Genomic DNA, 25894 nt, shown 5'->3' on the forward strand with positions numbered 1-25894 from the left:
ATAGATTGACTTCTATAACATATATAACTGAAGTGGAAGTCTCACTTCGCTTCTTCTTAAGATCTTCTAGGTACATCTTACAGTTCCTCTTCCAGTGCCCGGTCTGACCGCAGTAGAAGCAGGTAGCATCCTTGACGACCCCTCCTTTAGGCTTCAGTGCCTTGCCTTTGCCCTTGGCTTGGGACTTTCCCTTGCCTTTGGGCTTGCCCTTGCCCTTATGTTTCTGAACCATCAAAACAGAGTTGGACTTAACCTTCTTAAGGTTGAGCTCAGCAGTTCTTAACATGCTAAGCAGCTCGGGCAGTGGCTTGTCAATTTCGTTCATGTTGTAGTTTAGAACGAATTGACTATAGCTATCCGGCAAGGATTGCAAAATCAGGTCAGTGGCCAGCTCTTGGCCAAGCGGGAACCCCAACCTCTGTAGGTTTTCTATGTACCCAATCATTTTGAGTACATATGGGCCTACGGGAGCCCCATCTGACATCTTGCACTGAAATAGTGCCCTTGAGATCTCAAATCTCTCGTGCCTCGCTTGTTCTTGATACAGTTGACGAAGATGTTCAACCATATCGTAAGCGCCCATCAACTCGTGTTGCTTTTGAAGCTCAGAGTTCATGGTCGCGAGCATTAGACATGACACATCTAATGCGTCATCTTGATGCTTCTTGTAAGCATCTTTGTCTGCTCGCGTGGCATTGGCAGGAGGAGCCTCCGGAATGGGCTGCTCCAGAACGTATAGTTTACGTTCCTGGGTGAGAACTATTCTCAAGTTCCTGTACCAGTCCAGGAAATTTGCTCCGTTGAGCTTGTCCTTCTCAAGGATATAACGCAGGGAGAAAGAGTTCGTATTCAACATCATGGTAATCTATAACAGAAATTAAAGCAGAAAGTAAATATCATATTCTTTTAAATCATTTAATTAGGCCTTTAACTAAATGATGCTCCCATATATTCTATAATTCAAGTGGAACAAGATCCACATCATACTAACCCTTGAGTTAGCTTTGGCTAATACGCCCAAGATTTAGTATGATCGGTAGGTAACGATTTCCCAATTACATCTCTATGCAACTCTTGTTTATAGGATCATTATCCGCAGTTATATTAAAACTTGAGTTAGCTTTGGCTAATACGCCCAAGAATTAATATAAATGTGATTTATGTCCTATCTTTCCAACCGTTGGAAGAATGCCTACAGTTAAACTCGATTTAACTAGTTGTACTCAATTAAATTGAGTCTCTACTCACCCATGCATTGATAGGCGAGACCAAGATTGTCCCTCTGTACCCTACTAAGATAATATGTGTTGCTCTGCTTTGGCAGATTCAACAACACATGTGATCGAGATAGTGATAGGTATCACGGCACGGTAGGCATTTGAGTTGACGCGATTGAGATCTAATCTAATCGAGATGGTGCATCTTGTACACGATTTAGATCTAATCTAATCGTTAGGCACTAATTAATTACTAATTATGTATCACATACACACAAGTAATTAATTAAATTATTTGTGATTAGTCATGGACCTACTACGATCTTCTCAAGCCAATGAGAAGATCGGATGGTCAACCTAAGGTCAACAGCTTCTCATGCTCCTTCCTTTGACCACCTTGTGTTGCTCGCGCCCTCCTCGTAACTCCGTCTCGAGTGGACCTTCCACCGCTCCAATTTTTGTACATTACAATTTTTTGAAACTCGAGTTACATTCGAGTCTAAACTAATTTACAACAAGAATATAAAATAGAGAAAGGCACGACGCGCAGGTCGCGAATCAAATATACAACACGCACATCACATGATGGCACGCAAGCCGTATTATGAATTACAACATATTTTCAATCAAATTGGGTCTTTTGGGCCATGACTATCACAAAATGATACATAATTCTAAATTATGTATTTTCTATAATTTTCTGTAATTTTTACTACAATTTTTACAATTTTTATGAGTAAAATTCCCGGTGGTTCCGTTTAGCGGGTTTTCGGGCGCAATCGCGGAACGAATCCCCTTGCGGGGCCAGGGGCAGCGCCCCTACCCGCGATCTAACCATCGCGAGTGTTCCTTAGCGATCCTACAGCGCCTTAGCCCGCTGTCCCAAAAAGTTTTAGGGCGAAACCTTGCCGTTTTGGAAAAATCTTCTTGGTAGTCGAAGCCTACAAGTGTCTAAACACTTGTGCTTCGCTTCTACGAGAAAAATACCCATAAAAACCATAAAATTACAGAAAGTTACAGAACCTATATTTTCATAAAAAATCAAATTAAACTCGTACTCGCTTCGCACGTGGCTCTGATACTACTGTTGGGTTTTTCGGGCCACGAAAACCGCTTTTTCGCGTCGCGGAATCCCCGAAAGCCCCGTCACCGGATCCATGCGAAGTAAAAATAAAACAAAATTCGAGTACGAGTTTACTAGACTTAGTTCTAAACTAGATTTACAAGGAGAAAACCTTTTACCCTTATTGCGCGCCCTTCGCGAATCCCGCTCGTCCAAGGAGATGTCGGATCTCGAGACCGTCAATCATACGATCCTCTAGAAGTATCCACACGAACAAACTAGGTGGAGAAAAACTAAACAAAGGTGTGCTAGCACCCTTGATCAGCCATGGCAAGAGGAGGAGAGAAAGAGCAAGGAAGAAGATGAGTTGAATTGGCTTGAATGAAAAAATCAATTTCATTCACACCCAATTAGCGGTCGGCCACAATGGGAATTGTAACCTCCATTCCCATTTAATGTGGCCATTAAAGAGATTTGTAACCTCCATGAGGTGGCACACACATGTGCTAAACATGATGATATGGCACATCATCATTGGCCACTTAATGCCAACTCACAAATGAGGTGGCAAATGGTCAAGTCAAACTTGACCTTTCATCTTCCTTCTCAAGTCAAGTCAAACTTGACTAAATTTCTCTCATGGTTAATCTAATCTAACCATTTGATTCAAACCAATTTAATATAATGAATCTAATTCATTTAATTAAATTGATTCAATGAGTCATAATCTAAATTAGACTCATTGAACACATGAATCAACTTGAGTCCAACTCAATTAGCCTAAATAGGATTACTCTTAATCCAATTTGATTCATCACATGAATCTAATCCTCTTATTTCATCATATGAACCTAATCTCCATCTAATTGTCCTTAGTGTGTGACCCTATAGGTTCTTGTAACGTTGGCAATGCCCCTAAACCCATTTAGGAGCATAAGTAATGAGCAGTATCTAGCAACACATCATTACTACCCAAGTTACAAGAATGTTGAGATCCAACATCACCTTGTGACTACTAATTGTGACTTCTCACAATATATGACAAGTGTCCTTCTATCCTAGACATCTAGATTGATCAATGTGAGGCATAGACCGTGTCATCCTCTGACCAATCTAAATCTTGAACTCCAAGTAGATTCACTAAATCAAATGAGCTCAATATCTCATATTGACTCATTTGGGCATGGTCATGCACTTCGTGGTCTCACTCTATCAAGAATATCGATGTCTCTCCCGTCATATAGGAGAGATAGATCCCATCTACATCACTCACATCCCTCTGCATAATTCGTTACATACCCAGTAATCGCCTTTATAGTCCACCCAGTTACGGGTGACGTTTGACGAAATCAAAGTACATAACTCCTTATGTAGGGAACCATGGTGACTTCAGGTCTAAGGACTAGTAGTCATACTAATAGCCACATAATAAAGTATATGACACTCATATAACAATCCATGATACTTTCTTATGGCGGGTCATTCAGTATACATTCTCCAATGCATACTCATGTGTCAACTTGATATCTCTATATCCATGACTTGTGAGATCAAGTCATCGAGTTGACCTACATGCTAGTCTTATTGTATTAACATTGTCCCTGAATGTTAATACTAGACTAGGAATGATTAAGAGTAGTGTTCCCTATATCATCTCACTATCGATTCAACCAATCGATTGATATAGGTAAGAACCTTCTACTCAAGGACGCTATTATACTTAGTTTATTTGGCACCAATACAAGTAAGTATAATAACCAAGAACAAATGCCTTTATTTATATAAGAATATGATACAACAAGTCCATAATACAACCATCAAATGATTGACTCTAGGGCTCTAACTAACAAACCCCGCCTAGCAGTCGACTGCCAAAACTACCAGTCAATTGCCCTCTTGTGGAAATTCGACCGTTACATCCCAACGGCTCGATACCAGTCGACTGATACTTCCATCAGTCGACTGCTCCACACTAACCGAGCGAACAGAAACATTATGTTCGCTCCTAGTCGACTGCACCAGTCGACTAATGAAACCACCAGTCGACTAGTACCCAAGTACAATCTCTCAGCACTCGGACCCTCACCCTTATGACTCATTTGATGCTTCCTTCGTAGCCTCAACCTCTTTCCTTCACGCCTACTTCCTTTGGCTCTCGTCCATCGAATGCATTCAAGCCCGTGGCTTGCCCCCAATGTCATCCTTCGCGTATGTGTCGAAGTCGCTTCCCTCGGCTCTTGTCCTTGCTGCCTTGTCCACGGTCCCTCTAATGCTCTATCCTTTATCAGACCTGAAGCTATCAACCTGAGTCACATGTATATCCTGCAAACCTACACACTCACATACACATACCAAATACAAGGGTGAACATAACTTAAACTCTTTGCTCAAACACCAAAACACATGGTCCCACGGACCATTGGGATTGCTCCAACAATTTTTCCCTTTTTGATGTTTGGCAATACGTTTAAGGTAGGGAAAATATAATAGCAAAACAATATGCTAAAACAAATGGACTTACGTTGACAAGGCTACACACTTGGACTTACACCTCCGAAACAATGCAACAAGCATTTGAACCTATCCCAAGGCTCCCCCTACACCTATACTCCCCATTGAGCTGGGATTTTACCACAGCGCTTTTTAAGAACCTATCATAAGGCTCCCCCTACACCTATGCTCCCCATTGAGCTAGGATTTTCCCACAGGGCTTTTTAAGAACCTATCCCAAGGCTCCCCCTACACCTATGCTCCCCATTTGAGCTAGGATTTTACTACAGGGCTTTTTAAGAACCTATCACAAGGCTCCCCCTATACCTATGCTCCTTATTGAGCTAGGATTTTTCCACAGGGCTTTTTAAGAACCTATCACAAGGCTCCCCCTACGCAAAGACACTTTCAGGTTTTCCCAACTAAACCTTACTTCTCCCCCTTTGCCTAACATCTAAAAAGTTCTCCAATAATATCCCATTGTTGAAAACTTATCATCCAACTGACCCTAAACTTGTGTATTTATCCTCCATGGATCTCATACACCAAAACGAGTTGACACGGTCACAAACCAAGGCTGAAAACAGTTTCAGCTTGGTATCAGTCAACTGCAAGAAGTACCAGTCGACTGCCCTTATCGAAACAGACTCACAAAACCATTCTGTGTTCGATACACAGTGTTACCAATCAACTGGTAACTGTACCAATTGACTGGCACACTGTTTCAGCCCTTTTCATCATTTCTGATCTAATTTCAGAAATGCGCTAATAATTCCGCAGAAATCCAAAAATTCTCAAATTTTGTGGAGAGGTCTGTTTTACTCATGTCTACTTGGAAAAAATACATTCAAAAATGTATCTATCACCAATCCCAAGATTGACACAAATCCCAAAACTAGCTAAATGGTTCAATTGAACCTTGATCTAAAGTCATAGTTTTGGCTTCCTTTTGATGTATTTGCTCATACTAACCCACAATGCATCCCTAGCATTGATTTATATGGCATCTATACATCTAAAACCAATTATCATGCAATATGACCCCAATTTCATATTTCCTTGCATGAAACACAACCCATGTGTGCCAATTCCCTTGGTTTGAGACTCAAGTCTGTCTCCAAACCATTTGGCACACTCCATGACTCCCCTAAACTCCCAAGTAAAACTCACTTGAGATCCATTGGTCATGGGTCACAGCATGACTCTTTGAGCTCCCCTTAGAGCTCTTAACCTTGATCACCTCCCTAAGTGATTCATCTACAATTGTTAGGCCACATCGATGCACCTTCGGTGACACTTGGCCTACAAACCTAACTTTCTTAACCTTAGACACCTTGTCCTTGGTTAATCTTTCCTTACTTTTAAATGGATTTCCTTTGCTATTTCTTGACTTCTCCTTGCTATAGTCATATGAAACCCTAATATATGACTTTCCCTTAACCTTGGAGACACTAGATCGGTATCCCAAACCTGATCTATTATTGTTGGATCTTTGGCTACCCAACATCATACCTAAACCCTTAGATCCAACATTGAATCTTTCTAGGGTTTTCTCTAACTTATCAAGCTTTGCCTTCAAAGTTTGATTTTTCTTTTCTAGGTTTCTAACCCTAGAATTTACTTGTCCACATTGGACATTCCTAGACCTACCCTTCCTAGGCATGTATCTCCCATTCTTGGGATTAATGCCTTGACTCTTCTTAGGTCCACCATTACTAATTTTATCATGAGTAGGTACCTTAGGGTTTTGATCTACATTAACTCTACTTCTATCATGATATCTAAATCCAAAATTTTGCATGGGCATATAATGATTAACATTATTTATCCTAGCATGCATAGAAGAATTTAAATTTGACTTCAAATTTAAACTAGGGTTTACCTTACCCTTTACCTTGGGAGCTCCCTCTTGACATGAGCCTCCATTCTTCTTCTTCTATTTCTCCCATTTCTTTAATTGTGCTAGCTTCCTTATCTCTCCCTTCTTAGGACATTTTGTGTAGTAGTGTCCTTTCTCCCCACACATGAAGCACACAATGTGCAATCTCCTCCTTTGGCTTCTTCATTCCTACAACCCTTGTTAGTGTTTAACATAACTTGAATGAGTTTAGGATTTACCTCTTTCTTACCCAATGGACATCTACTCTTGTAGTGTCCCTTCTCATTGCATCTGAAGCACACAATGTGGTCCTTTGACTTTGCTTCAGTGGAGGTGCTCACTAGGTTGACCACTTCCAAGACCTCTTCTTCAACCCTTGAGGATGTTGATGATGGCTCCTCATCCTCCTTCTCCTGGGATGTGACCGAATTCACTTCCTCTTCCTCTTTTGATGTTGAATTGGTCTCCACATCCGATTGGTCCTTCTTCTCCTCTTGGACCACTTCATCACTTTCTTCGAATCTTTTCTCCTCTTGTGTAGGCATGAGTTCTTTCCCTAGAACTTTCTTCACTTTGCTCCATAATTCGTGGGCATTCTCATATTCACCTACATCACTTAACACATTAGAAGGAAAAATATCTACCAAAATTAATATTACCTATCGTTTGCCTTTGACCGTGTGGTTTGCTCTTTCGTCCAATGTCGTGGCAGGAGCATCTTTCCTTCTTGTCCTTCGGGACTTCAAATGGCTCTTCCACCACCATCATTGTGTCTCAATCCGTCTCGAGGAAGTTCTTCATCTTCACCATCCAAAAGGTGATGTCCCATAAGCTTCCTCCTTTGAACTTTGGTGGTTCTATCAAGCCGGTCATCTTCTTACTTCCTTGGCGGTTAGTCCGACGGAGAGCGTCCTTACTTTGATACCACTTGTTGGGACGATCGAATGACCAGCTAGAAGGGGGGTTGGATAGACGACACCCCCAAATCAATTGCTTCTCCTACGATGTTAGCTTGCGCAGTGGAATACAAACAAAACAATCAAGCTAAACACTAAAGGAAAGACAAAGACAAGAAAGAAATGCAAACCAATACATGTTCATTTAACGTGGTTCGGAGATTGCTTGCTCCTACTCCACGGCGTGTCCATGAGGTGGGCGATCCCTATCCGTCGATGGATTAGCCCCCGGTAAACTCCGGCTATCTCAAGTCGCTCCTTGTGGGTGGAGAAATCTCACCACAACACCAACCAAGACTCTTGAGACTAGTAGACTACTAATTAGGGTTTACCACCACTAATTTCGTCAGCTATAACCAAGCTCCTAAGCTTTGGTTATATAGCCCGCAGGTTGGAAAATCTCGCCTAGCAGTCGACTGCCAAAACCACCAGTTGACTGCCCTCTTGTGGAAATTCGACCGTTACATCCCAACGGCTCGATACTAGTCGACTGATACTTCCATCAACTGGCTGCTCCACACTAACGGAGTGAACAGAAACATTCTGTTCGCTCCCAGTCGACTGCACCAGTCGACTGATGAAACCATCAGTCGACTGATAAAACCATCAGTCGACTGATACCCGAGTACAATCTCTCAGTACTCGGACCCTCACCCTTACGACTCATTTGACACTTCCTTCATAACCTCGACCTCTTGCCTTCAAGCTTACTTCCTTTGGCTCTCATCCCTCGGATGCATTCAAGCCTGCGACTCGTCCCCAATGTCATCCTTCACGTATGTCTCGAAGTCGCTTCTCTCGACCCTTGTCCTTGCTGCCTTGTCCACGGTCCCTCGGATGCTCCATCCTTCATCGGACCCGAAGCCATCAACCTGAGTCACATGTGTATCCTGCAAACCTGCACACTCACATACACATATCAAATATAAGGGTGAACCTAGCTTAAACTCTTTGCTCAAACACCAAAACATATGGTCCCACGGACCATTGGGATTGCTCCAACATAAGTAACCTCAATGCCCAGAAAGTAACGTAGTATACCCAAGTCTTTCATAGCAAAACAACGAGTCAACTCAGACTTCAAGGAAGCAATTCCATTAGAATCATCACCAGTAATAATCATATCATCAACATATAATGATAAAAGAATATGACCTGCACTCATACATCTGACAAACAATGCTGAATCATGATTACTAGGATGAAAACCAAACGAAGTAATCACTGTAGAGAACTTCTTAAACCAAGCACGAGGTGCTTGTTTGAGACCATAAAGCGTTTTACGATGCCTGCAAACTTCACCAGGTTTGTGTGAAATACCAGGAGGAGGTGTCATATAAACTTTTTCATGAAGATCACCATTTAGAAATGCATTCTTGACATCCATCTGAGATATTCTCCATCGATAAACAGAAGCAACAGCAATCAGAGTACGAACAGTTGTCATTTTCGCAACAAGAACAAATGTTTTTTTATAATCCATGTCATACTCCTGAGAATAACCTTTAGTAACAAGATGAGCTTTGTATCGTTCGATATATCCATCAGATTTAGTTTTGATCTTAAATACCCAACGAGAACTAATATTATGTTTTCCTGGTGACAATGGAACCAAATCCCATGTATGACTCTGATGCAAAGCAATTAGTTCCTCAGCCATAGCACTCTGCCAAAGTGGGTTACAAACAACTTCTCTATAGGATTCAGGCTCAGAAAGATAATGAATAGAAGCAACAAATGAAGAAAAAGGATGAGAATAACAAGAGTAAGCAAAATATGATAATTTAGTAAACTTACGAATACGAGTGGATTGATGACGGTGGAGAGAAGGATCATCCGCAACATCAGGAGATAATTGGGTAGTGGCAGAAGGAGGAACATGTGGAGCGGATATCTCAGGAACCAAAGTACCAGATTCAGTTGAACTACCAGTAGGATTTGTGGGTGAATCTTCCTCAGTATCAGTATTGAAAGGATTAATGCAAAGCAGATATGACTTTGTCATATTATGCGAACTAGCAGGAATAGAAAATAATAGAATATACTCAAGAAATACAACATGGCGAGAGACATACAATTTTTTACTAACAGGATCAAAGCAACGATATCCTTTTTGACTAACACCATAACCCAGAAAGACATAAAGAGCAGACCGAGAGGCTAACTTATTACGCTCTGCATATGGACGAAAGACAAATCAAGTACAACCAAAAACACGCAAAGAGGAATAGACAGAAGCATACCCATATAATTTTTCAAAAGGTGACAAACCTGAATTATGTGAGGTTGGAATTCTATTAATGACATGAGCAGTAGTAAGGATTACTTCCCCCCAAAAGGCACTAGGAACACTGGCAGACAATAAAAATGAATGAGCTGTTTCAACAAGATATCTATGTTTCCGTTCAGCCACGTCATTTTGTTCAGGAGTATCTGTACACGAGGTTTGATAAATAGTACCATCAAAAGAAAGTAAATGTGAAAATTGATTTGAAGTGTATTCCCCCCCCCCCCCCCCCCCCCAAAATCATACCGAAACACTTTAGGACACTAGAATGTTGAGTTTTCACAAGAGCTCTAAAGTTGTTGAAAATTGTAAGATAATCAGACCTGTGTTTCATAAGATAAACACAAGAGTAACTAGTGTAATCATCAATAAATGAAATATAATACCTTGACCTCCTTTTGTAGGAATAGGAGAGGGTCCCCCCACACATCAGAATGGATAAGAATAAATGGAGCAGAAGAAAGAGAAAGACTTTTAGAAAATGATAAGGCAGAAAATTTGGCCAGTTTACAACCACTACAATCAAAAATATCTGAACTTTTTAAAAGTCTTAATGCTCCTATAGAGGTTAAAAATTGCAAATGAGGCGCTGAAACATGACCTAAGCGAGAGTGTCACAAATAAAAATCAGAAGATGAACGACTAAGATGAAAAGACGATAAATCCACACTCGAAACTACAACTTCTGGTAATTTGAGTTGATCTAAAACATAGAGTCTTCCTTACTTATGACCTGTCCCAATCAGCCTTTGAGATTGTGGGTCCTGAATATAACAAGTGGATGAAGAAAAAGAGACTAGGTATCCAGACTCACATAATTGACTAACAGAAACAAGATTTAAAGTAAGACTCATAATATAATAAATATTAGTAAGAGATAAAAAAAGATATAACAATTGAACCAACACCTACTAATGACATAGGAGTATCATCAGTAGTCACAATAGATATAGATGAACTGGGAGAAAAAGAAACAAAAGATGACAAATTGGATGACATATGATGAGAGGCACCAGAGTCCAAAAATCCACAAGAATGAAGATATACCTGAAATACCATACGACAACAAACCTATATGAGAGGAAGCTGACATGGCAGAGGGCTGTGAAGCAAGGAACTATTGAAACTGCTCAAACATATATGAATCAGAGTTCCATGAAGTATCTGCACGACCAGGCATGATGACAGAAAGAATAATTCTCAGAATAACCAAACTGTAAGGATATACATTTGTATAATCCGTAAAAACTGATGTCAGGACGACTTGTGGTCACACAAAGAATCTGAGACAAAAGAGGATGTCAAATGTAGAAATCAGTAGCACAGGGCGTCGGTGTCAAAATCAGTAGAAAAAGACGTCAATGTCGAAATCAACAACATAGGATTTCGGCATCGAAATCGGTAGAAAAGAGTATCGGCGTCAAAATTGATAACATAGGACGTCGGTATCGAATTCGGTAGAAAATAGCGTCGGCGCCGAAATCGTAGAAAATAATGTCGGCGCCGAAATTGATAGGACAGGATGTCGGCGCTGAAATCGACAGAAAATAGATGTCGGTGTCGGAATCAATAGTAGCAGGGTAGAAAATAGATATTGACGTCAAAATTAATAGCAGCAATAGGAGACAGCAACAGCAATAGGAAACAATAACAGGGGATGGTAGGTAAAATTAGGTCAGAAAAAGAGAACCGCTCTGATATTATGTAGAAATTAAGAGAAGGAAAAACTAACCATATTATTAGATCTTGAAATTGATACAGAGTATAAGGTCTTATATAGTTAATTATATAGTTAAGTTAAGAAACCCTAAGTTCTATAAAAAAATATATAAAAAAAAAGAAAATATTCAAATTATCCTAATAGCTATAAACAGATAAATATATAATCTAACGGTGTCAGCGTGCCTTCCGGTTCAACTTAGATTCAACGTCTCCAGCCATGTCAACTCAATGTTCGGCAACCCAATTGCTCTTATCTCAATAACCCGAGCACCTTTCTAGGTCTCCAAAACGTTCGATGGTTCGATTGCTCGAACTCCCGAGTAGCCTATCCAGTTTGGCATCTCGTGTCCTTGATACAACTTGACATCCTGAGTCACCGCTCCAGTCCACTCGATACTCCAACTCGGTGGTGATTTTGTGTACTATCACTTTAGACTTTTAATAATTATATAGAGTTCAAAATAAAAAATAGCATAATTCGACACAAAAAACTTCTGAGTGATAGTTCTCAAAATCTAAGATTTTTAAGGTTAAACACTTTTTTGCCAAAAGTTCTTGATAATCAACATTATGTCTTATTTAAGTAACTTCTATATTAATTTGCACCTTCAACTAATCAATTAAATTATCAATTTAGCCTTATTAATAATCAATTATTTAGTTCAAGAAATTAAATTTTATATAATTTATTAATGGTAAAAATGTAATTAATGTATACCTTCAATTAATAAGTTGGAAAAGCTAATCTACATTTAAATTTTCTCACGGGGTTCTGTAAAATACCAAATTTATTCTTTGAAGGGCAATACATAAAAATAATTATTTTTAAAAGAGTTAGGAATAATGGTAAATTAGAAAAAAAATCTCCAATCACAATGTTAACTTTGCATGCAATTCTCATGTCCAAAAAACTTTGTTTCCACTCCCTGCATGCAAAGTATTACTTGTTTCAACTCCCTCGTGCAAATATTGATACCTAAATTGCCACTCAGATTTTTTAGGTACAAAAATTTCAAAATTGAGTACAAAAAGTCTAAAAATGAGTATAATTCTTCTTAAAGTCAATACTTTATATTAAAAATTGAGTATATTTTCTATCAAAATTATCCCTCTTATTTTTTAGGTATAAAAAGTCTAAAAATAAGTATAATTCATGTTAAATTCAGCACTTTACACTATAATCTAGTACTCTATACTAGGATCGAGTATATTTTCTATCGAAATTAACCCTCATATTTTTCGGTACAAATAGTCTAAAAATGAGTATAATTCCTATTAAATTTAGCACATTAAACTAAAATCGAGTATATTTTGAGGTGAAAAAAAAATCGTACTCAATTTGATAGAAAATATACTAGATTCTAAGTTAATATACTCAATTTAAGAGAATTTATACTGATTTTTAGACTTTTTGTACCTAAAAATATCATGGGCAATTAGATAAAGATGTTTGACTGAGGAGTAAAAATAAAGATTTTCATGGATGGGGACTACATACAAAGATTTATTTGCCAATAGGGACTGCATGCAAAATTACCCTTTTTTAAAATAATTGAATATTCTTATGAAAACGATCAGAAGAAATAACTATTCTAAAAAAAATGAATATTTTAAGATTATTTTTATCAGTGACTATAAGAATAATTATTTATAAAAATCCATGAAGTAAGAATAATTATTTCTATGAAGCAAATCCACAATGAAAACGATCTTTATCAATCACGTGAACAAAACACAATTTTAAATTAGAGTACACAATCAGAAAATATAGTTTAGCACACAATCAATTTATTGGAAAGAAAATGAACACAAGACATGAAAGAGCCTCTTCACAGGAAACTGAGTGTTTTCGTTGATTCAGCATCATCAGTTGAGTTGCTAGTAAGAGATATTCTCCAACTCGTCGTGTTTTTTTTTGGCATAAACATAAAATCTCATCATGCACAATTAAACACTTCAATTGACTCTGATGGATCGCTTTATTTCCATGATGATGATGATGGATAATTTGATTACCAAGTTGGATGCTCTTGAATCGATCCCTTCTTCAATATTGCTTCTCTTAGCGCCTTCAGATTTAGAAGACGTCTTAAACCAACAAATCGATTATCAGATAACCAAGCAGGAAGCTCTTGAATTGATTCCTTCGTTATTGTGTCTATAGGTAATTCCAAGTATTGAAGATGTCTCAAACCACCAATTGCATCAGGCAATTTCCCAGATGGAAGCACATAGATCAGCAGCAGCCTCAAGCCTTTCAAATTTCGCAACACCTCTTCTAGCCATCCCATGAAGCTTGACTTGTGTTCTTCAGAGGATAGAACTCCACCGATGACAAGACTACGCAAGTGTGTCTTCTCTTGCAATACTCGATAAACTTTGACAGAGTAATCTGCTGTAACATACACATGTCGGGCTTTGTCTGGGATTTGTACGACATCATCTTCTTCCTTAATTTCATCCTCAAGTCTAAAAAACTCACCATCACATATGTAGTCTGCAAGCTCATGAAAAATAGCATGGAGAATGAACTCGCCATCCTTTCTCGCTGAACTGACAAAAAATGGTTCAATGTTCTTCCATGTCCAAGACGACTGATTAGATATATGTGAACAACATCCAATGGCTTTCCATATCTTAAACAACTGATTTTGTTTAAAAGGATAATTCTTGGGAAACAGAGCACAAGCAAGATAACATTGCTTCTGATCCCCAGGTAGTTTCTCGTAACTGTGTCTCAACACTGATAAAATGTTACTTTCTGTTGGATCAATCATGCCCAAATTGCTACGAGAGATTATCCTCCAGCGATCTTCACTTTGGTGCCATTTCAGGTGACGCCCTATCATCACAGCAGCTAAGGGATTTCCTCCAAACCTTTTAGCTATTTCTCCGACTATATTTTCTAACTCTGGATATTTGTTGCGATTTCTGTCACCGAGTGCGCATTCCTTGAACAATTCCAAATAATCTTCCTCTTCCAACCCATTCAATTCCACATTCAACCACACAGCAGATAATCTGCCTACATCTTCAGATTGGGTAGTCACTATTATTCTGGCACCCTTTCTTCTGCACTGGTAGATAATATTGTTAACATCAACTTCGTCCCCCATCCCCTCTAGGTTGTCCAGGACGATCAGCACCTTCTTGGCTGTCATTTCTGTTTCCAAGATATTCAAAATGTCCAAAATTGATGATCTGTGAAGCTTACTCGGCTGGTCGACGGAGTCAGATTCTGACCTTTGAAGTGTCAGCCACTTGTCAAGATGATGGTTGCCCATGTAAATCCATGCTCTGACATCGAATTCAGCTTCTACTTGTGCACTGTTATAAACAGCGCGGGCAAGATCCGTCTTTCCTATTCCCACCGGGCCGGAGATACTGATCGATATAGGCAACTTCTTAGATTCTCCTTCTGCTCGGTGAAATAGCGCCTCTAGTATTTTATTCTTCTCCACAACTCGTCCTTTCAACTCCCTGACTTCATAAGGCAACGTGGGGAGTCCAGAACTGGTAGCCAGCGGCTTCTCTACTCTGCTCTGGACTTGTTCGAATGCCGCTGGCCTCTTTAGTATTGTCCTCATCTCCATAACTTCTTCGTAAGACAATCTGGGGAATTCCTTCCTCGCCACCCTAAAATCCGTAATTTCCAGGAAGAGGTCAGCGGCCGTATCGATGACCTCCGGCAACTTTTGCATCGCTTCGTCAAATGCTGAAAAATCATCGCGGCCTTGTGGTTTGTCACTGGGGAATAGCATAAATTCGAAGTCGTCGAGCACGTCCTCCGTCATGTAGAAAAAATCATCAAAGCGCCATAACCAGTCTTGCAGGAATTTGTTGCTGATCTTATTGTAGAGGTAGTCGGTCATTGAGAACCAGTTATATCGAAGAAATGCTAGTAGTTCCTCCAGTCCAGAATTTGCAATAAGAACCTTCGACTTCCGGTGCATCCGCAGGCTCTTGATGACGTGATGTGTTCTCTTCCAAAGCAATTCCGTAAGGTGTATTGCGATTTCGGTTTGTAGAACCTTAGTGAGGTCGGACATCACTGGCACTGCTTTGCTCTTCTCAGCTATAACTAAAAGATAGAAGAAAGCAGATGACGAAATCGATCTGGGCGAAGATGATCGATTTTGCCGACTCCAAATTCTGCAAGTGGCTATTAATTTAGTACGAGAGTGATAGCCACTAAATTGTGAATTGAAAAAAAAAAATCAAATTAACAAATTTATTTAGTAATATTAAATAATTAGAATTTAAATACATGTGATTATGTAAGTCAATTCTACTTTGATAAAAGGGCCAATAACAAATCTAAGAAAAGGATAGGATGATATTGAATCTATTATACACATTTTACCAAGCATTACAAAAATTTATTTCCGCGATTCTAGTCTACGATTATAATGTCACGATGGTAATTTTTTTCGTTGCCAAAGCTTCCATCCGAATCAATTATAATTTTGAGAAACGGATTCTCATATAATTTAGAATAATTAAATTTTAAATAAATTCAATAATATCAATTTTAATTTGATAATTTAGCAGAATGCGCAGAGAGCAGATCTCCTGGATCATTTTTTTTATGGTTTAGGGGATGGATCATTCGTATTTACAGTCGGATCGTGGCCGCGATCCGATTGCAATTGGTTACAATCCTTTCCTGGGTTCATCGTCCCCACCAAGTTATAATTTGGTTCGGAGCAGGTGGTCGGAAGCCGCCGGTGGTAGATAAGTGGTCAAGTTACTGGGCGCCGAGCGAGGGTGTCCTCCGAGCGGCCTCCGGTCGTCCGCTCCGAACCAAACTATAATTTGGTGGGGACGGTGAACCCAAGAAGGGATCGTAACCAATTGCGACCGGAACGCGGCCACTATTCGACTACAAATACGAATGATCCATCCCCTGGACTATAAAAATGATCCAAGAAATCCTGCCTCGAATACGCATTCAAGTTTAACTGAATATCAATTATAAAATGACACATTTTATTTTGAAATTTACTAAACCATGCATTAGTTTAAAATGCCTCTCCATCCAACTTCTTTCATCTAATTTAATACCATCTCTAATAAACATTTCGCTAAATATCGACCGTTGGTCATTAAGTTCTTTTGCAAAAGTTTTTAAGCAGACAGATGTTCCCATAAAAAATATTCAAAATAAAAAAATAGATAAATTCAAGAAATCTAAAATGCAATAATGCCCATTTGAATTTGAGATTTTCTAATAAATAATATTTTTGACAAAAAAAATATTGGTAACCAACAGTTAATTAAATATTCTTCCAATTGACTACTATAAATATAATTAATTTATGCATTCAACCATTCAATTAGTAATTTAACCCGCAAGAATTAATTATTATCTTAAATAATTAAATTAATATAATTTAACAATGCACCACCCATGTATACTAGTTATTTAGTTCTTTTAATAATTAATTACATTTAAAATTAATTAATTAATACATTTTTCATTTAATTGCTAATTAAAAAGAAAATAAATTCATTAGAAATTTTAGCAATCAATTTTATTTCCTAAATAATTAGTAATTTTGATAGTCACGTTGAAAAATAATTATTAATTAAATGATTATTACTTATTTAATTAGTAATTATAATTACCATTTAAATAGTTTATTTATTTTTTCATTAACAGTAGATTATAGAATCACATGGAAGTGGGTTGTTAGTCCTTAAGTATTTTTGGTCAAAGGTACTTTGCCAACCTATAGAAAATAATTGACAGTAACATTGAATCTGACGTGATCAATTCGGTCATACGAAAAAATTTTATCGATCATCACGGAAAATTGGAAAACGTTTATGATAGCCCAAAAATCCACCGTCACATGGTTACGTGCTGAGGAAAAATCTGCAAAACTTTACCAACCTATGGAGATACCATCAACGATGCTCTCATTTAATACGAATTTGAGACCTATTAGATCATTAAACACCTTTGAGTAAAAATATTTATCAACTAGATTTTATATGCAAGTTATTTATATGATCCATGCTAAAATCATTTCAAATATGATAATAATAATCATGATGAGACAACTTGTAGCATCTAATGTGAATTATATGATAAATTCTTATTACTTAGAATCAATACCCTTGATAATTAGGGCTCAAAATATAAATAAGGACATATAGATACTTAGAAAACCGCTAAAGGTGCAATAATGCTGGGGGCTTCAATTTTTTAGTGCAAGAGAATAGAGGTATCGGAGTTTTGGTAGCCCTTGGGCATATTTAGCGGTAAGATATTTAGTACACTATTTAAGTATTCACGGTTTGACTCTCAAATACGATGTATTTGTAAGGTATTTTCTGTTAGGACTCATGTGATCTAGAGGGGGATGAATACTGATGATCGCTTCATCTTGATATTGAGTGCTTATCATTTGAATGCATGCGTAACGGAAACTTGAATCCAAAATCGATGCTACATACACAGCTTTAGGATTTACTTGATATCTGCCTCTTAGACTACTAATCCAAGGCCTACTCCTAATGGTCTCCCTCCACTAAAAACTTTCTCCTTATTGGAAACCTTCCATGTTAGGACATGTAGAGATTAGGGAAGGGCAAGACCAACACGATGATTTGCAGAAGAAGAAAATCCAAGTTGGTCAATATTGACTGGACACTTTGTGTGAGAAGTCTTAGTAAGTGAAGCCAAACAGTTGGAAAGTCCTAGTGAGTAAAGCCAGACAGATGAAAAGTCCCAGTGAGTGAAGCCGAGCAGTGAAAGTCCTAGTGAGTAAAGCCAAACAGATGGGAAGCCCTGCTGAGTGAAGCCAGGCGGAAAGTCTTAGTGAGCGAAACTAGGTAGATGGAAAGTCCTGGTGAGTGAAGTCAGACAATTGAAAAGTCCTAGTGAGTGAAACTAAGCAGTGTGAAAGTCCTGGTGAGTGAAGTTAAGCAATTGGAAAGTCCTAATGAGTGAAACTAGGTAGTAAGGAAACTCTGGTGAGTGAAACCAAGCATTGAAAAATCTAGGTGGATCAAAGGTTGACCGGACACATGGTATTTGAAAGTACAAGTGGGTCATGGATGACCAGACACTTGGTACGAGGAAAGAAGTCCAAGTGGGTCATGGAGGACTAGACACTTGACACGAGAAAAAAAGTTCAAGTGGGCCAAAGGTTTGACCGGACACTTGGTAGAGAAATTCCAACAGGTTAAGGGTGACCGGATGCTAGACAAGGACAAGTCTCAATAGGTCATGGTTGACCGGATGTTAGGTAAGGAAACCCTAGACTTGGATTAAATAAATTAGGGTCAGGTAATCGATCAAGTGATCAATTGAGTGCTGTGCCAATCGATCATTTAATCGATTGACCGCACTTCTTTGTGAGGCAGAGAATGTTGGTGCGGGAAGCATTCGACGATTGAACATATGTTTTGATTATGTCAAAGGGTTCAAGTTAAGTTGTTTTGTGATTTGATATGTTTGAATAAGCTTTGCAGGATAGTCCTAAGTGTACTTAGGTAAAAGTCCTAACTGCGGTTAGGTAGGTGGAAAATCCTAAGGGGTGGTAACCTTATGTCCTAGGGGCGGTAACCCTAGATGGAAGAAAACCCTAGGGGGTGGTAACCCTAGATCCTAGGGGTGGTAACCCTAGGTGGAGAGAAACCCTATGGGGTGGCAACCTTAAGTACTAGGGGGTGGTAACCCTAGATGGTGGAAATCCTAAGGGGGGTAACCTTAGGTCCAAGGGGGAGGTAACCCTAGGTGGCGAAAAATCCTAGGGGGTGGTAACTTAGGTCCTAGGGGATGGTAACCTTAGTCAGAAAGTTCAGTCGGTCTGGAGGATCGGACTGGCAAACAGGTATGCTCTCCTGAATGGAGTAGGTGAGGACGCGTTCCTCGCAAAGGGAACAGTAGGCGTCGGCTCGACCTAGGATTTTCGGTCGAAATTCGAAGTCAGAACCGAACAGTCCGTGACTATCAAATACTTTTTTATGTGTATTATGTGCTAACTTTGTCTTGCAGGTTATGTGGGTGTTTTGTGGACTAACATATTTTATAGAGACTAAAGTGCACATCTTGCCTTGGATGAACAGTACCCGAGGCACCCTCCATGGAGCTTGTAGGCGTCTCGGGTGCAAGGCAGAAGTTGTTTGCGCAAAGGAGCTGGAGGCGCCTCCATGGGACTTAGAGGCGCCCTAGACCGTTGGTTGGAGGTGCCTTGGAGTGATGATGGAGGCGCCCTCAGGCGGATAGGCAGCCGGCAGCAAGGCTTATTGATAGCGATCAAGTCGGGATGAACTTTGGGGTTTGAGGCGCCTCCATAAGGCATTGGGGCGCCTCCATAAGCCATTGGAGGCGCCCTCAACGACCTATAAAAGGCTGTCTCGACCAGCACTTAAGAAAAACACAATTCAAGCAATTATTCTTCTTCGTGCTGCGCAATAGACGATTCAGAAAGGCTATAGCAAGTCCCCGACGACCAAGAGCTTCAAACTGAGTGATTCTGTTGTCGGTATAAAGTTTATTATAGCTTTTATTGTACTTAATTTGTAACACTTTTTCGCGATTATAGTTGTTACCCGCAGTAAACGTTCAACGAACGTGAGCCTTAGAATAGGAGTCACCCCAGGCTCTGAACCAAGTAAATCTTGGTGTTCTTCTGTGTGTTTGTTATTTCTATTATTCCGCTGTATTCACTCGAATGATCTCGAATACGAAAAGTGAAAGTCACGAGCGCTATTCACCCCCCCCCCTCTCGCGCATCTCGATCCAACAGAGAAGCTCCCATCGATCAGTTTATCAATTAGGTTGCACTAGCTAATTGATTCGGAGTGTTTTCTTCACAATGCATAGAGGAGCCCCCAATCGATCAATTGATTGATTGGGCTGCACCAATCGATCAGAATAATTGGGCTGCACCAATCGACCAGATCGATTGGGCGTATTTCTTCACAACAAACAGGAGCATTTTGATCGAATGATTGATCGATTAAGAGGAGTTTTTTCGCAAAGCATCGTAGCTTCCTCGTGAGAGCGTGATCAATTGGGTAATCGATTGGAAGAACTCACGAGCGAACAGTAGGGTTTGTAATCGATTGGATGATCCATTAAGAAGGTTCGTCATCGATTGACTAATCGATTAAGTGATGAAAAATAGAGATGTTGCGAGGTTTGGATGGTTGGTTGCTCTTGGATTTGACGTGACAATCGATTGGAGGTAAGGTCAATCGATTAGGAGTCCTAATAAGTGGGATACAAAGGTGACGATGAAGATTCAAACGCAACTTCTTGTTCTCCATTCTTCACCGCCAATTCTTGAATATTCTTGGAGCAAAGTGCTAATGCATTTCTAAGCATCAAGAGGCGATTTATAGCAACAAGAGATCAAGAGCAAAGGTTCCTTATTGTGGTATTCATTTTCGTATTCTTGTTGTTTCTTTTGTTGTATTTCTCATGTATTCTCGTGCGGAGTTTGTACGAGGCTTCTCTGCTATTGGATTGTTTCCGAGAAGGAGTGTTTTCATAGTATAGATGCGTGCACTATGTGGATCCTTAGATTAATCACCTCAAGGAGGTGGATAGCAAGTAAATCCTCGTGATAGCATTGGAGAGTTGTTCGCTTAAGTATTTCGCTACAAGAGAGGTGAATAGCTTGCTCGCTTCGTTGAAGATGATTTACAGTGGAAAACTTGAAGTGAAGAATCTTCACAATACTAACACTTGGATTTACTTGGTATCCACCTTTTTGAGGTGACTAATCCAAGAGTTCATGTCACGCCCCAGGTAGTCCCTGCCAGAATAAATTTCGGCAGCATCTCCCTTGTACGGGTGACAATCTGAATCCTTAATACATCAATCCAGATACCTCGGCCAACACGGCCGGAACATATGCATATAAAAGTAAAACATACCACACAATTAATAGTAAAAACCAAACTAAAACAAATGATAAGGAAATCATCTCAAAATATCCTACTCAACTACACCCATAAACCTCAAATCACATATCCTACTCAACTACACCCATAAAACTCAAATTACAATGACGCAAATAAAATCAACTCACCTCTTCTACCGTCCATGCAGGCATATAGCAGAACATATCCAAATAAAACTCATCGACAATAAAGATAATACAATATCCATAAAGTAAACTAGCATAAGTCCAAAACATAGACAACTATATAATAAGAAAAGAACAATAAAAAGGTCCATATGAAATCCTCGAAATCTGGAGGGGGACTAGCGACTGGAAATCCTCTGGACAACCTCAACCTGAAAATAGTATATCAACGGGGTGAGTCAACTCCTCAGCGGGTAACTGCTGACATGCATAGTAAGAAAATAACTAATAACAATAATTATGCGTATAGTCTTCTGATATAAGAATGGTAAATGTAAACTGAAATAAATAGGAGAAAACTGTACTAACCAGGACCTGGGTATAAGTATAACAAGGTCGTTAGACTAAGAGGTATCAAAATCCTGTATGCATGTCAAACATATGCATCCACCAAATATGCAGCAAATAAGTGCAACAAACATAAGCAATAAATGCATCAATGTGTATGATGCCAATGACATGTCCTGGTCACCCCTACTGCGAGTCAGCCATCTCACACACGATGGTGAGACCGAGTGGATAGGACTGTGACAACCGTGCACTCTGCCATCACTGCTCCTGATGAGTGACCTAGTGGACGGGTTGCTATCGGAGTACACCTATCCTCCTACCCCAAATCATAAGGGGGGAGCTCAATGCTCTCATCTATCTGAGACAATCCAGAAGAGGGATCCCTGACGTCCTACCACGCTGCGTCACGCTATCCATAAGTGGACCAGCGAAGCACTGATAGAGCACCTGCTGCAACACACCCTGCCTGAATAAAAACCACTAACCCATGAGTGGTTGTGTACAGATCTATGTAACTGGCGATGAGCTCAACAATAATGGAGCTACCAATCGCTCAGCATGCAATCATGCAGATGATGCATGACACTAAGCATGAAGATCCTGACCATATCTACCTCCATAAAATATGTACCAAAAATATACATGGATCAAATCAGAAGATCTAGGTACACAGGTCAGATATGGTATCAAATAAGTCCGGTATATCCTATAACATGGTATGTTATTACCTTTATGATCATAAGTAATCTAAAGGGTATAAACATGAATGCAAAACAGGAAACAATCAAAGCATGCACAGGTAATGGATAATGACATACCGATGCAGATATAAAATATAATCATTAGTATTTGTTAAAAACTACTATGCACATCAAATGACAAATCTAAAAGATAAGTCAAGGTACCCGCCTCCTATAAGAAAGGCCCAATCCGATCCAAATCTGACGTCGAGATGCTCATCTCGCGTCAAAGTCCTGTGTCACCAATATATATACATTTTTATTTAGCTACAACTCAAATGAATACCTAAATAAAATCCTTAAGAAAAAGAAAAAGAAAAAGGAATTATAAAGGAAAAGAAAAACTAAACTTTTCCTCGTTTAAATGGGGTAACCTAAACAGACTTTCTCGGGGCCCAATATTTATCCCCGTAGCCTACACCATACGGTCTCCGAAAAATTTCCAAAAAATTTCTAAAAATTCCAAAAAAATTTCCTATGGTGATTCACCCATTTTCAGTATTTTACAGTTCACTCCTCACTCACAGGTACACTATGAAAACCTCCTTCCTGGAGGCGGAGAAGTCTCGTACAAGTTCGAACATGAGAATACAACAATAAACACAAACAAGATTACAAATGAAATAGAAAACGACTATAAACCTTACTTTGCTTGCTCTTTTCTTACTTTGGTTAGTCTCTTGATGCTTGGAAAGTGCAACAACATTTGTCACCAAAACTTCAAGAACCAGTAGCAAAAAACCTAGATGAACTCCCCTTTATATGGATGTTGTTCGAACTATTTTTTGCCTCCTAATCGATTAAGCTGGCCCTTAATCGATTGTCATGTGTTTGACCATTCAAAACCTACAGAACGACTCTTTTTCTAGCTAATTGATTGGTGACTCATACCAATCGATTAAGAATCCTCTAATCGATTATCCCAATCGATTCCAAGACTTTATATGCTATCTTGAAAAGACCCTCAATCGATTATACAAATTGATTAGTTTAGTCTTAATTGATTACCCAATCGATTCCAACACCTATTGTGTTGTCGCAACAAAGCTCACAATCGATTACCCTAATCGATTGGGTCATGCTGAATTGATTAACCTAATCAATTCAACACTTTATGTGCTTCACGTAAAACTCTTCCAATCGATTAGGGATTCAGCCTAATTGATTGCAAGAGGTTCCAATCTATTATGCAATCTTCCTAATCGATTGGCTTTGGGATAATTGATTGCCCAACTCTGAACTCGAGTTTAGGGTTCCTTTTCCCAACCCTAAAATCATCCGTGACTCATATGGACTTTCTATTGCCTAACATCATGTCACCCTTGACCTGCCAAGGCTTTTTCACCAAGTGTCTGGTCAGCTTTTGACCCACTTGAACTTTTCATCTCGTGCCAAGTGTCCGGTCTTCCATTACCCACTTGGACTTACTATCTCATGCCAAATGTCTGATCCTCCGTGACTCACTTAGACTTTTCCCTTGCCAACTTCCGATTAGACTTTCAATTGCCTAACCTTTAGTTAGGTCTTCCACTGCCTAGCCTCGCTAGGACTTCCAGCGTCGAGTTCCTGTTGATTAGTCCTAGGAAGATCGTACCGGTTCTACTGTACAAAATTTTTGTACAAGTGTCAAACCTTTCTTAATAACCTATTGTGTTCTTTAGAAGTTAAATTAGGAATCGCAAACGGAACTTTATATTATTGATTCCAAATTTAACTTATCTGTTCTTAATGGTTGGGACATGGATCGCAAGTAGAACTTAACACTATTGATCCAAATCTACCTATGTTATAAATTCAATTAAATATTAATTTCTAAAATTAGCTTCCAGGACTGCATGGCGAGACACTAGTCCTTCTTGGATATGGGATCATCCACCACCGCCTAAACAAAGCCTTTTAAAGAAAGCTAATATTTAATTTCCTTATATAACTCTAGGTTTAACCAAAAAGAACAATCGAATCACAAATTCGAAAAATAAAAAAAAACATAAACTCAAATTACAAATTCAAAAAACCAGAATCTAATGCCTCTGGTGTTTGGAATTCATACAAAGAAAAAATAACTAGCATAATGCGGAAAACAATTACTAGTTATACCTTTTCTTTGTATGCTAATAACCTCGAAATCTTCTGTCGTATTCCTCGCCACCTCTTGGACGTCATGTGAGCGACGATCCTCCAAGATGAACACCGCCCAAAAGCCTCTTCCTCCTCCTCTAAAATCTGGCCACCACCACCACCAAAGAACCAAAGAGAGCAAGGGGAAAGGAAGGGGAAAGGAAGGGGAGAGAGGGTCGGCCACAATAGAGAGCACCAACAAAAGAATAAGAATTGATGTATCATGAGGCCTCTCCTCCCCTTCTTTTATATTACTTGCCCAAGGTAAATAAGGAAAGATTTTTACAAAAATTAAAATCTTCCTCTTATTTTTTCTTTCTCCTTTTTATTTTTCCTTTTCTCCTTTTAATTGATTGATTGGCCGGCCCCTTGCTTGGGCACCAAGCAAGGGTGGTCGGCCCCTTAAAAGAAGAAAAAATAAACTTGTAAAAATTTAATAAGCAAAGAAGGAAAGCTCTTATAAAATTTTACAAGCTCTCTTTTAATTTTCTAAAGTGGATGTTAAAAAAGGAAAGTTTTAAAAAATTAAAACCAAGTTTTAAAATTTCAAAACTTCTCTTCTGGAATTTCCTTTTTTAACATGGTTATAAAAAGGAAAGATTTAAATTTAAAACTCTCTTTTAAAAAACCATGAGGATGGTTAAATAAGGAAAGTTTTAAAACTTTTAAAACTCTCTTTTAAACCATGTGGCCTAATTCAAATAAGGAAAGTTTTAAATTTTAAAATCTCTCTTTTAAAACATGTAGATATCTACAAAGAGAAGCTTTTAAAAATTTAAAACACCCCTTATGATTTGAATTATGTGGCCGGCACCCTTCAAATTGCTTGTGGCTGGCCACCTTAAGGAGATTATGGCCGGCCCCTTTGGCTTGGTCACCAAGCCATGGGTCGGCCCCTTCTTGGACACTAAGATGGGCTTTTTATGAGTGGATTTGAGGCATTAATGAGGCTACAACAGGGACCTAGAGGAGAAATTAGTTTTGGCCTCCCGACGAGCTCGAGTATCCCATGTTTGCCCCGA

At 39.1% G+C, this 25894-nt stretch overlaps 1 protein-coding gene across 1 annotated transcript; it reads right to left on the minus strand.

The window, feature by feature from the left end:
• Positions 1–13626: 13626 nt before the first annotated feature.
• LOC122050736 (disease resistance protein RGA2-like) lies at positions 13627–15663 on the minus strand. The gene has a single exon (XM_042611618.1). It carries the CDS (start codon positions 15661–15663, stop codon positions 13627–13629), a length of 2037 nt encoding a protein of 678 aa, XP_042467552.1.
• Between the last annotated feature and the right edge of the window lie 10231 nt (positions 15664–25894).

The sequence above is a fragment of the Zingiber officinale genome, chromosome 3A (assembly GCF_018446385.1).
Source record: "Zingiber officinale cultivar Zhangliang chromosome 3A, Zo_v1.1, whole genome shotgun sequence".
NCBI lineage: Eukaryota > Viridiplantae > Streptophyta > Magnoliopsida > Zingiberales > Zingiberaceae > Zingiber > Zingiber officinale.

Bases quoted from the DNA above. Each gene is read 5' to 3' on its own strand.
- LOC122050736 (XM_042611618.1), bottom strand. From the start codon at position 15,663: ATGTCCGACCTCACTAAGGTTCTACAAACCGAAATCGCAATACACCTT.